General features: G+C 41.4%; 1 protein-coding gene across 1 annotated transcript; it reads left to right on the top strand.

Moving 5' to 3' along the window:
- The first annotated feature begins 310 nt into the window (after positions 1-310).
- On the top strand, positions 311-13,022 carry LSM12 (LSM12 homolog). The gene is made up of 5 exons (XM_063425544.1): positions 311-513; positions 4,041-4,174; positions 8,780-8,889; positions 11,638-11,764; positions 12,573-13,022. Exons 1-5 carry the CDS (start codon positions 393-395, stop codon positions 12,663-12,665), a joined length of 585 nt encoding a protein of 194 aa, XP_063281614.1. The 5' UTR covers positions 311-392; the 3' UTR covers positions 12,666-13,022.
- The last annotated feature ends 267 nt before the right edge of the window (positions 13,023-13,289 follow it).

Raw genomic sequence — 13,289 nt, 5'->3', positions numbered from 1 at the left:
ATAACATATAGAAATAAACATGACTCTCTCTATATATATATACATGATACTCAGGTCTGTGCTAAGAAGGACATGTACTGCCCCATGACATAAATATATAAATAAAGTTTATTTGATTGAAAGTGTGTCCCTGTTTCAATATGGCCGATTCAGCCAATGTCCTCCTCAATGTGGCTGACCAAAAATCAAGATGGCGGCCCCTGGCTCTAGGGGAACATAAAAAAACCTTGCCCCATCCAATATGGCCGCCGGAACGTGTCTGCCAGAGGGGCGTGGCTACGCCCCCGTCGCCTAGGTGATTCCCCCACAATGCCCCGGTTCCAACGCTGGCTGTTTAAAGCTGCGTGCTGAGGTCGCTGCTGCTAAAGCACGTCACGCAGCCCGGCAGGAAGATGGCGGCTCCGGGGGAATACTTCAGCGTCGGCTCCCAGGTCTCATGCCGGACCTGCCAAGAGACACGGCTGCAGGGGGAGGTGGTGGCCTTCGACCATCAGAGCAAAATGCTGGCGCTCAGTATCCTTCACCGGAGGGTGACCTACGTGGGGCGGTGTGGGGGGTGGAGGAGGGCTGCCTGGGGTGGGGGGAGGGGGCAAGGTGCTGGGTCTGGGGATTCTGACAGCGTGGGGAGTGCAGGTGTGAGCCAGGCCCAGATTAGCAGAGCCACACTCAACCCCACACTCTCTAGACACAGGAGCTGACACTTTGTGGGGGGAGGGGGCAAGGTGCTGGGTCTAGGGATTCTGACAGCGTGGGGCAAGGCCACACTCAGCTCTCCACTCTCTAGACACAGGAGCTGACACTCTATGGGGAGGGCAGTCTTGGCTCATTGATGTCTAACCTTTTAGCTCCCCACTGTGAACCCCACGCTCACTATGCTCAGCCAGACAATATCTGGGCTCACATAGATGTGCCCTTATAGAACTAGTGATTGCTGGGGGTGGGGGGGGGGGGTCTGTGTATCCTGACAAAGAGGGGAGTGCAGGTGTAATGGCCAGTCTCTAGCCATAGGAGCTCACACTCTATATCAGGCTTCCCCAAATTCTGGCCCTTCAGATGTTGCAGAACTACAACTCCCTTGATTCTATGAATGAAATAGATGGGCTGAGAATCATAGGAGTTACAGTTCAGCAACATCTTGTGGACCAGAGTTTGGGGAAGCCTGCTCTATATGCTGGGCTGTACTAGTTCATTGATGTCTAACATTTAGATCTCCACTGGTCACAATGTTCAGCCAGCCAGAATCTGGTGTGCCATTATATACCTATAAATTGCTGTTATGTGTTTAATAAAAAAAAATATTTATTTATTTTTGTTTATAGGGAGGGATTGGTGTGGGTGACCTGGGGGAAGGGAAGCTAGGATTGGTTAAAAAAAAAAAAAAAAAAACAGAATTCACAGTTCACCTTAGAATAAAACAGAACTTGAAATTTGGTGCAGAGTTGCTGGTTACAGTATTCAGCAGGAGTTTTTATGGTTTTTTTTTTTTCCTCCAGTGGAGTATATTTATTGTGTTAGGTAAGCGTTTAAGAACTTGTATGTGTTTTTGTATTTTACCAAATTTTTTTATTTTTTTTTTAGTAGGTTAGTGTAGCACAGTGTCCCATGTGCTTCATGGGTACAGTATTGTGAAATTATTTGCATTGTTGCTCCGTGAAACTACACTTTTTTTTTTTTTTTTTTGTCGTCTTGGGTGTATATCCCATTTAAAATTCAGGAGTCCTGTTGTGGAGCTTGTTTACTTTCAGATTTGGATTCTTTCTAATAGTCTAGCAGTAGGCCACTGATTTTGATTGTCCAGTTAGGAAACTAATTACAATTAAACAAGGTTTCTGTGTAGTAGTTTGATAATGTAAATGTACAATTTCCATATTCTAAAAGGCTTGTTTACACTTTCAGCTTTGTCTGAATAGAGGAATGTGTATGCTGATTAGGGCTAGGCATTGAAGATTGTATTATCAAGCCAGTTGATGGGACATATAGATTGTTGCAAATGAGTTGTGTATTTTCTTTCTATCAAGAATAGAAAAACCAACAAAACTCTAACATACATGCGTTCTCATTGTTCTAAACAGCATTTCTGAGCTTAACACTATTTATTGTACATGATGACACTACTCCAAATAGTTATGAATGGTTAAAGTCGAGGATTGAGTACTTGAGACTGTAAGCTCTTGAGCCATCTATCTTCGTAATTTTTATTACATCTCTTCTATTCCTTTTTCTATTGGTATCTCTATGCTGTACTGTCAATTTTCCTCGAATGTACAACGCTTCAGTATGTTGGTGCTTTATAAATACCAGTAATAACTCCCCTTAAGCGCTCACTGTATTCCGTTTTGTTCCAAAGTTATTGATGGGCAGAGTTGAATGGAGCATAGTTAGATGGGGTTTAATTGACTATTATTCTCTTAATGATTGTCTAATTGTTTAAAATTGGTGATCTGATGTTTTTGATGCATTGGTGTTTACGTTCACATTTGTGTTTATTTACTTTTGTGTGTGTGTATAGCAGTTCAGTGTAGCTTTAAATAATTGCTTAGTTCGTAATTTTTCCTTTAAACTTGAAAGCAAGCAGAGGTTAATGTTGGCTATCTGCCACTCCTGTTCCCAAACCTTGCTTTGCAGGTTTCTTTATGGCTGAGATTACCTTGCAAAGTCCTTTCGTTTAGTCCTCTAACTTGTATAGAGCTAGCTTCCCAGAATGGATTTTGGGAAAACTCCTTACAATCTTAATGCTAAACAGGCTTCCTGGGGCACTGAATGGACTTTTCAGACACCTGGACAGCATTTACGCATATGAAAGCTTCACTGTGTTACAGTGCATAGATAGCTATTTGTGGATGAATGTCCTTTCCACCTAACTCCACTTCCCTGATCTAAATGTTAAAGTAAGAAACCTTGAATAGAGTAACTTACTCATAATATCTTGTAGTAAATATTTCCTGAGCATGTCTAATGCATCTCTTGGAGTTAATATTAGTCTCCAAACCTCACCTCCAGTCCTTCAAGCATCTTGGTGCTGATTATATTAATAGGTTTTTTTTATTTTATTTTTAGCTGTAAATTAGGCTTTAGAATTAACCCCTTAAGGACACATGACATGTTTGACATGTCATGATTCCCTTTTATTCCAGAAGTTTGGTCCTTAAGGGGTTAATTACAGGGCATTACATTAGCGTGTTCCATAATGCTGTGTGAACAGCAAGATTGGCTGGGAGACCTCAGCCATTTCTGCACAACGGCTTGTTAACTTAGAAGTTTCAAGACCCGAAATCTGTTGATAAAGGAATTGGTTTTCTTTAAATGCATTTTTTTTTTTTTTTTTTATTATTAAAACCCTATTCTATTTAATGCTGTGTACACACATACATAATCGTTGGCTGTTGGGAAATCTAGTGTCGTTTGAGAGGCTTGCATATGCATCAGAAAAGCTGTTTCCTCGACCTTAGTAGAGAAGCCAGTTGCCTCCGTATCAAAACTACGCACTAGCCCATGGCTTTCTTTATTGCTGCCTATAGTGGCAACATTTATTTTGTTGAGTTTACATTGGTGAGGCCACTTGTCACTCACTGTTATTACAAGAGTGTATGTGTTCATGGGGGGGAGGGGGAGTGACGGTGTCTTAATACAGTATCATATTGGGAGTCTTGCATACACTTGTCATTCTTTACTGGCCCCTTAATATTTTACTTGTATCAAACTGCCTCATCTGCCCTAATTATGGCAATGGCTAGTCCGTGCATCTTGGACAGAGGCGCAGGATGAACTTGTGCGCCAAGCGTTTTGAGGCTATATCCAGTATCTGTTCTGTCATTTTTCACATCTGTGCATAGCAGAGATGTTAAACTTAAGCCATAACCGTTCTACATGCTTTCTCTTGGCGATGTAAAATTATTGGAATACTTTGCTGTTAATGTATACTTTGTGTCCTAGTTAGATATATTGCATGGTTTCTTCCGATCTATGGCTTGCCCACCCTAGCTGTATCTTCCCCCTGGAGGAAACTGCGTCTGTTTTTTTCCTTAACCTTTCTTCTACAGAATGCCCCTCCACTAGCGGGAAACCTAATCACGCTGACATTTTACTGCTCAACTTGCAGTATGTGTCTGATGTAGAGGTACTGAATGACCGCACACAGACTCCTCCTCCATTAGCCAGCCTAAACATAAATAAGGTAAGGAAATCGGGTATTTGTTTATACGTATGTATATGTAGATTTCTAGATTAATCTGTGACATCTGAAATAATTGGTAAAGTTTGAGATTCTTGCATTTGTTACTGGTTAATATCGCTTTCCACATCCACATGTACAGGAAGTTAAACAAAATAAACATTGAACGTTCCTGGCATCATAACCACTACAGCGTAACGCTTTAAAACTGTATTATTTGTTACTTGGGGGTGAGCTGGGCGCTGCTGTCAATCTCCAGTACGTCGGTCAGAGAGCTGGAAGCTCCTAAGCTTGAGTTGTCTTTCCTGGGCTAAGCCATGCAGTGCAGCTGATCTCTCTCAGCCAATTCGCTAAGCCCTGCACTGCTGGTCTTAGCTCAGAAATCTACTGGCTCTCTGGCGGCTCTAGTGTACATGGTGAGTGGCGTCATGCCAGACCTCGGTTAAGGCATCAAAAACAATCTTAAAATGGTTTGGCTACTTACAATGTCAGGGGGTGGGTGGGGGTGTCAAAGCCTTACTTGCACCATAACTACTGATATTTGCTGTAGTGGTTATTGTGCTAGGAGTGTTCCCTTAAAGGGTGCGCTACGTACCATAAATTGTACAGTACCTGCGGCTTATTAATGCTATTATAGGGTGGACCGTTTGGATTGATAATGCTGAAATGAATCTTGCAAATTATTAATGGGTCATACTTAGGGTGCGCGACAGATCCCCAGCTTTTGTCAAAGGACTCTAATCAATTTTGAGAAAAGATGTGACTGCACCATAACCACTGCAATGAGCCGTAGTTATGGTAATTAGTGGCAATCAAATCTTGACAGGAGGAGGAAATAAAGCCCTTTTTTCTGTGGGAAAAGTAGTAGTGTTAATTGTATTGTGCACTAGCATGTTGAGACGGCTTATATTCTATGTCTTCCTGGAAATGTTGGGGCAACACCCATTGACAAAAAAAACTCAAATGCCCTCCTGGAGAGTGAAAGAGAAACTCATGGAATTAGTTTTTTTTTTGCCATCAAGCACAATGAACATCTTAACTTCACTTCCTGTATTTTTAAAGAAAGGAAACAATCTGGTTTAATTTCCTTCGCGCACTAAGAGTAGGCTGTAGTTTAGTAAATGTTTCAACTCTGAGTTTTTATTTAATATTCTTTTATAGATCGTGTATTTGAATGACTCATTCAATTTTTTTTTTTTTTAGTTTAATGTATTTTTTATTTTCTTCCCTAAAATTATGATTTTATGGATAAGCACATGCTCAACATTTTCGGCAAGTTCCAATTTATCTCAGACTAATGTAGAATTGCCCTTCACTGCCTCTGAAGATTGTGGATCCAAGGTGGCCATTATATATGCAGTTGTAAGCTACAGTAGTCATTGCTGACTGTCTGGAGTAAAAAGATTGGTAGCTGCCTTGCTTTGCGATTTTAGCATTAAGTTCTGATAACACTACAAAGGGTTACTCCAACCCAAAAAATGTTTGGTTTTATTTATTTAATAAAAATGTTTTATTTAAAGTCGCTTTTTCCTTAACTCTGTTTTAGTGCCCTGGCCTAGTCCTCTTCTTAACCGCATCCTTCTCGGCTGACATCACTCATTGCAGGGAAGGACAGGGGTGTGCTGCCACTGACTGCATGACGCCAGTATGCTTTCCGTGTTGGCGTCAGAATTAAGTTTTGCACAGAATTGACATTATCCAGCCTAGAATTAAAATTTAATTTTATTTATTCCAGGCTGGCTAATGACAGTGCTAGGTGAGTGGTTACACCTCCAGCAGCCAAAATGTCAATTTCTGCAACTGCAGACTCCTGGTGCAACAAGCATTTCAAATCAATGAAGTGGTAATGGTGCTTGGAGTAGCTCTTAAACATTTCATTCATGGGAACACATTCTGGGAAAAGTTAAGAAAGGAAAAGTAGACGCCCAGGGGCACTTAGTAATGACCCAGAGGAGGTACATGGCTAGAGATAAAAAAAAAAACAAAATCCAGTGAATTGAACACAAAATTCTATTGACTTGTGCGTGCTGCCATCTCAAACACTTACAATGTGTTGGGTTATTTAGTAAAGAATGGTACAGATTACTAAAATTGGGTTCTGAGTTTAATCAGTGGAAGCTATAGGTAACCCAAAATAATGCTAGTTCACTTACAAACTTTTTTTTTTTTTTTAGCCAACTTGAGTGCAGTACAAATGGCGACGTGAAGATTAAAGGGGATGTCTAGGTTCCAATATGCATTTATTTATCTTTATTTTGCAAGGAAAATCTGTTCTGCTCCACTTGGCTGAGCACAGTCCTATATCAGGGGACCTAGGTAAATTGTCAAACCATTTTAGAACAGTTTGACCGATTACTCTGCGAAGATGCTAGGGCACACTTTGTACCATAATCACTGCACAGACCTGCAAATCCTATATCTTGAATAGGATTCCCATCAATTATTGGCTGACTTTTTAACATACAGCAAATTGCTGTAAATTCGGTGTACATTTTTTTACTTTAACCACCAGGACCACTTCTGAATCTTTGAAGGGGTCATGGTAAAAGGTCAGGATGTGCATTGAAACTGCTTGAAACACTACACATCCAGGGATATTTTTAATTGTGTGCTGCAGGCGAGTTGAAGCCAAGAGCTCTGTTTCGGGATGACTAATGTCCATTCAGTGCAGACTTTACATCTGGTATCAGTGCATACTGCCAACAGAATTGGTCTCGGCCGATGAGTTTCCAATGGTTCCAATCCAATGGTTTCCTATGGTAGGCTGTTGAATCTATGCATCTCTATGGCGAGCGTTCAGAGGCACAATGCAGAGCGTGGAGCCCCTTAACGTCAGAGCTACACATTGTGCAGTACTGACCCTGGAAGCACCTCTAGTGGCTGTCTGAGTGAATGCCGCTGGAGGTGTCACTAGGCTGTAATGTAACACTGACTGGTAACTGCAGAGTTTACGTGAAAATGCCTGCAGGGACATACTATACTCAACAGAAGAACTATATTAAACTGTAGTTGTTCTGGTGACTATAGCGTTTCTTAAAGGACCACTCTAGTGCCAGGAAAACATACTCGTTTTCCTGGCACTAGAGTGCCCTGAGGATGCCCCCACCCTCAGGGACCCACTCCTGCCGGGCTCTGGGGGGAGGAAGGGGTTAAACTTACCTCTTTCTCCAGCACCGGGCGGGGAGCTTTCCTCCTCCTCTTCTTCCTCGCGACGTCATCGGCTGAATGCGCATGCGCGGCAGGAGCCGCGCTCGCATTCAGCCGGTCGCATAGGAAAGCATTCATAATGCTTTCCTATGGACGCTTGCGTGCTCTCACTGTGATTTTCACAGTGAGAAGCACGCAAGCGCCTCTAGCGGCTGTCAATGAGACAGGCTCTGGAGGCTGGCTTAACCCTCAGTATAAACATAGCAGTTTCTCTGAAACTGCTATGTTTATAAAAAAAAGGGTAAAAGCTAGCTGGACCTGGCACCCAGACTACTTCATTAAGCTGAAGTGGTCTGGGTGCCTAGAGTGGTCCTTTAAGCTTGCTTTTGGGCAGTGGGTATCGTATAGAATGCAAACAGGGTATTATTTGAATACTCATGAAAAAGTGTTGGTAGAACCCTTTAAGGAAACAAGACTTCTATTACTTTGAATTCAAAGTTTTCTTGCGGGGAAAAACAAAATGCTTGTAAATCCACCCCTCCCCCCCCCCCCCCCCCCCAAATATGTTAAGCTACAGCTTCCGTGATGCTTTGTAATTCTAAAAGCATGCAAAGATCCAGTGATCTTTTAGGTACCTTGCAGTTTTCTGTTCGTTAATGGTGGAAGTAATGTGTTTTTTGTTAAACACCACCGGGAAGTTGGTACGCTATACAAATTCCAGCATTTAAAAGTGTCTTTTCGAAAAGAACATCCCACATCTAAATTCTCTGGCTGTGTAACAGTTATGCTTTAAAGGATCATTCCGCACCGTAACCACTACAGTGCTCTGTGTTGGTTATGGTGCCAGAAGTTCCTTGGTGTCCCCAATTCCATGGAAGTAGTTAAACTGCTCTTAGAATGGTTTGACTTTTTACATGGAGTCGGTTGGGCAGTGCCCGATGCCTCCTATCTGGCCGGACGATCTCTCTCAGCTCAGCTTGTTGGTGCATTGCCATGAGCCAGCTTTTGGAAGCTCCCAAGCAAGAGAGTTGGTGGCCAGCAGATCCCTGGTATGTGTTCCTTTTTAAGGACATTTGTGGGTATCTGTGTGGGGTTCAGTAAGGAGACTTTGTATTACACTCTACCTTTTATTATGCCATTTATGAAGACCTGTTCATCTCTCTGGTAAATTTAATGTTGAAGTGGTGGTTGTGAGGTGCCAAATTGTATTCTACAATCCTTCCATACAATGAGTTATACCATCTCATATGGCTCCTAATACAAGCAATCACAGCTAAACGCTGTTACTGATATTGAGCATTTGTATGTGTAAATGTAACATTTATTACCAAACTGTATTCTTTTAACTTGAGCACCACAGACCTTTTTATTGTGGACAAACACTGCAATGTCTGCCAGTAATCTACTGTGGTCTTCTTCTCACCCTCTCGCTCTTTTTTTTTTTTTTTTTTTTTTTTTTAGCTTGCAAGCAGAGCTCGACAGGAGAAGGAGGAGAAGATGAGCCAGGCGTACGCCATCAGTGCTGGAGTGTCCGTGGATGGACAGCAACTATTCCAGACTATACACAAGACGTAAGTCTGGTTAAAGTAACCTGTGGCAGAGGTTAAAGGGACACTCCAGGCACCCAGACCACTTCTGCTCATTGGAGTGGTCTGGGTGCCAACTCCCACTACCCTTAACCCTGCAACTGTAAATATTGCAGTTTTTCATAAACTGCAATATTTACATTGCAGGGTTAACTCCACCTCTAGTTGCTGTCTATTAGACAGCCACTAGAGGGCACTTCCTGGGTTCTAGCACAGGTTTCCTGTGGAGTGGTTTCCTGTGCTAGAGCGTCGCTGGACGTCCTCACGCTGTGTGAGGACCTCCAGCGTCGCTCAAAACCCCATTGGAAAGCATTGAAATTATTTTTCAATGCTTTCCTATGGGGAGACGTAATGCGCATGCGCGGCATTTCCGCGCATGCCCATTAGGTCTCCTCGGCCGGTGAGCGAGATTAGTCTGACGTAATCACTAGGAGGAGCGTCGCGGAGGCGGAGACAGCGGCGAGGGACATCGCTGCTGTCCCAGGTAAGTGACTGAAGGGGTTTTCACCCCTTCAGTAAGCGCGGATTGGTGGGTGGGAGGGAGAGGGACCCTCCAGTGCCAGAAAAACGGATCGTTTTTCTGGCACTGGAGTTTCCCTTTAACATAGTGGGGCTGAATTGCAACATTTAGACAAAAATAACTAAATCTGCAGTGATTCTCCAAAGCTACTATTGTTTCCGCTTGGTTCATTTTGTCTAAAGGTTCACTCTTAACACCTAAACCACCAATCTTAATGTAGTGGTTTTTGGTGCATATATGCTGCTTTTATTATCTGAAAACTGTCAAAATGTTTCTTAGAAATTTCACTGTTTGTTTTCCACAATGCATTTATCAACCAGAAAGCCATTTGGGCCTTTTCCTCATTCATATCGTTTGAAGGTATTCATGTTCAGTGGGGTTATGCTCTGTGACTTTATTTTTATTTATTGTTTTCAATTTGAGTATTCCTTTTAAAGCTTGCAATTTGATCATTAGTGAATAAACCTAATGTTCGTGGTTGTTCAAGTGATGGGTCCTATAAATGGGTCTTGCAGTCGTATCTTGGGGATCCTGTGTAAATCATATGTAGCCCTGTTTCTAGCTCACTAGATGCCCTTTACCATGTTTTAATAACTGTTCTATAATTGTTCTTATTCCAGTAGTCCTTCACTATTAGAAGTGCTCCATTTCTGTATGTAACCTGCAGCTCACAATTGTTAATCTGTCATCATGCTATGGCTCTTGATGTTAAGATTTTAGAAATGCTTAAATCATAGTAGTTTTTCATGGAACACTATGGACACCAATACAACTTAAGTGATAAGTTGTGACTTCATATTCATGCTACATTTATTTTCTTCTCCCAATATAAAATGTTTTTAGTTTTGAAAAAACGGTTCCTACAGCAGAAGCGTTCCCCCTAGCCATGCTTTCTCAATTTTACAAAACTTCCTGACTTGAAAGTATGTAGTGTAGCTCAGCCAATAAGAGTCTGAGATGCTGACCTGTTTCTTGTCAAACAACCAATCCCCGTGCTTTTATTTGACTAGTACTACAAAGCTGTGATCAGAAAAGGAGGCTGACCTCTCATTGGCCGAGTAATATTCAGGGAAAAACTGTGAGGGAGTATGGGTATGCTACAGAAAATGCCCGTGTTTGTGGGAATAGCTTGTTTTTTTATTAAACAGCATTTTCGAGTGTGTAATGAGAGCTTTATGAAACAGAATAAAACTCTGGTCTGTGAGCATTATCTTAGGTTGGGAAGCTGATTTTTGACACACTGGTCACTCATAGGGGATGCCCACACTGATCTCATCCGTTTCCATAAAAAAACATTTAACAACTACCTTGGCAGCAATATGAACTTTTTTTTTTTCTCAAAAGAAACCCCAAAATAAACTTTTTTTTACAATCTTCCTAAGAGTAGGATGATCGTGACTCTTTACGGATTGCTTGTAAGAACGTCTTCTGGCAGTGTGTCATTTGATTCATGAGTACAGTGAATCGTGTTTAAGGGGAAATGCAAAAATGAGATGCTGACACACGGTCTAACCCCACGTTCTAGGTTTAAAATGTATCTACAGCTGAAGATTGAGTGGGAAGTCTTATTTCATTGTAGTCATCCGGACTATTTCTTACTCTGTAAAGGAAATAACCACTCCTGCCTCTGAAAGCCTAGTCTTGCAGCCTTCTTTTGAGACGTCTTCATATTCAAAATCAATTTTGATTCTGAAAATACTTCAATGGGAATAGTACCCAATAGTGTGTATATTTTAATGTCTGTAAACTGTAGGCACTGCTCTTTTCATTCAATATTGCACTCAATAGGAAGTCATGTAATCACTACAACAAGCCCTGAATCTCTCCACTTCTTTAGCTGAGTAAGACGGGGAAGTAAAACCACTACTTTTGGATTCTCAACTTTGACAGCATGTTTTAATTTGTGGGTGTTGCCGAATACCAAATCTCCTTGCATCTTAACCCCTACGTTAATTTAAAAACTATTTTTTTTTTTTTTTAGTTATGGTCTTTTTAACATATCTCTCCTCCATACACTGAGACCTAAAACCTTACGTTATTTGCCCAGGTGTGTGTTTTAGAAATTCATCTTTGTATGAATCCCGTGTAATATACGTTCTCTGCTTGTCTGTGTGGTTTTAAGCCTAGTTCCGTGAAGTGTAGTGCTGATCGTACGTGCAAACAACTGGGTTTTAACATGACTAATTCCTTGGTTTTCCCTCTCTTCTTTCCAGGATAAAGGACTGTAAATGGCAGGAAAAAAATATAGTAGTCATGGAGGAGGTAATTATATCTCCTCCTTACCAAGTGGAGAACTGCAAAGGAAAAGAGGGTAGCGCTCTCGGACATGTCCGCAAAGTAGTAAGTATTGAGGGCTCTGGATATTTTCTACAGATTTGCAGCTGTCTTGTAGTCCGTGCACTGATGGTCTTTCTTATCCATGTGTCTAGATTAGACATGCCTTCTTAAATTTCATAATGCGATCTGGCAATCTACTCTAGAATCTTAGTCAAATGTGTAGCTTGAGCTAAACCTCCTGTAATTGTCCACCCCACATATAATCACTCATGTGATGTAATTATTCTTTTACCTCCTGCTCACCTGTGTGTTCGTTTGTTTTAAGGACAGAGTAACTTGGGACGTCTGCAGCACAGACCCTGATGTGTAGCGAGGAGAGCAGTCTCTTTTTTTTTTTATTGAGCACTCCACTAGCGAATGCTAGTGCATATGATTTCCCAACCTCTAAACACTGGCAGAATATTGAAAATCGTGTGCTAGGCAGCCATAACCCGTCTGGTGTTGGTGCAGTCTGAAACAGACCACGTTACTGTTTCTTTCTGATGATCATGCATATCGGATATTAATGCCTGCTATTATCACTTAAAATGTCATGCCAAGTCTACATGAATATGTGCTGTATATTATCTATTTAAGTAAAAACACTTGTCCAGTCCCTTTGTGGTGTATTACCATTTCAGGACCTTTATACATGTAGTAGATCATAAACTGGAAGAGCTCATGTGGCATTTTATTCCATTGTATAGATGTGTAAAATTGTAACTATTTGTATAGCTACACAGAGCCATGGACAGAATACTTTATTTTATTTTTTAAAGGATTCTCTAAAATGGTAATCTAATTCTTTCTTTAATCTGTGTCTTAAAAACAGGTTGAGAAACATTTTAGAGATGTTGAAAGTCAGAAGGGGGTGCAAAGAAACCCTATCCAGCCTGCACAGAAAGAGACCAGTACGTCCTCCTGAGCCCTCCACCTACGTTGGATTCACCTTCTCCTGAGCTACCTGCTCTTCTCACCACCAGGGTGGGAGCCCTGACGAGAGCCAGAAGGGGTGGATGACACACAGGGGTGTGGTGAACAAGAAGTGGGGTGGGAAAGGGTAGCTTTTATTTCCGGACTAGTTCCTCTCAACCCTTTCCTTGAATGGCCATTATTCTTAATATGGCTTTCATAGGGAAGGGGTTCAGGGGCATACTGAGCTATAGAAGACTCAAAGGGCTCCAGTTTCTTTTTAGCCGGTCCGGCTTGAATTCGGAATTACCCTTCGGCATTGCATTTCTTCCACATCGGATGTTTTTTGTTTTGTTTGTTTTTTTTCTCTCTTCCCTCCCTTTCCTACTTTTTTTTTTTTTTTTTTTTTCTTGTGTTTATTTTTTATCTCTTTTGTGTAAAAGTTATGTTTTCTCCTCTCCTCCGTTGCTGGTGGAAATCTCAACTCTTTCTCTGCCAGAGGGCCCAGGTGAAACGTGGCTTGTCCCCCTCTGACTGTAAAAGAGTTATAAAAATTGCCTTTCAAAAGTATAATGAAGAAGGAAAACAGAAAAAAAAAATAAAAAAAATAAAAACAGAAAACAAAGTAAAAATTGTC

This window comes from Pelobates fuscus, chromosome 6 (genome assembly GCF_036172605.1).
Source record: "Pelobates fuscus isolate aPelFus1 chromosome 6, aPelFus1.pri, whole genome shotgun sequence".
In the NCBI taxonomy this organism is placed as follows: Eukaryota; Metazoa; Chordata; class Amphibia; order Anura; family Pelobatidae; genus Pelobates; species Pelobates fuscus.
The sequence above is the reverse complement of the archived record's forward strand: the minus strand, read 5'-3'. Positions and strand labels throughout refer to the sequence as shown.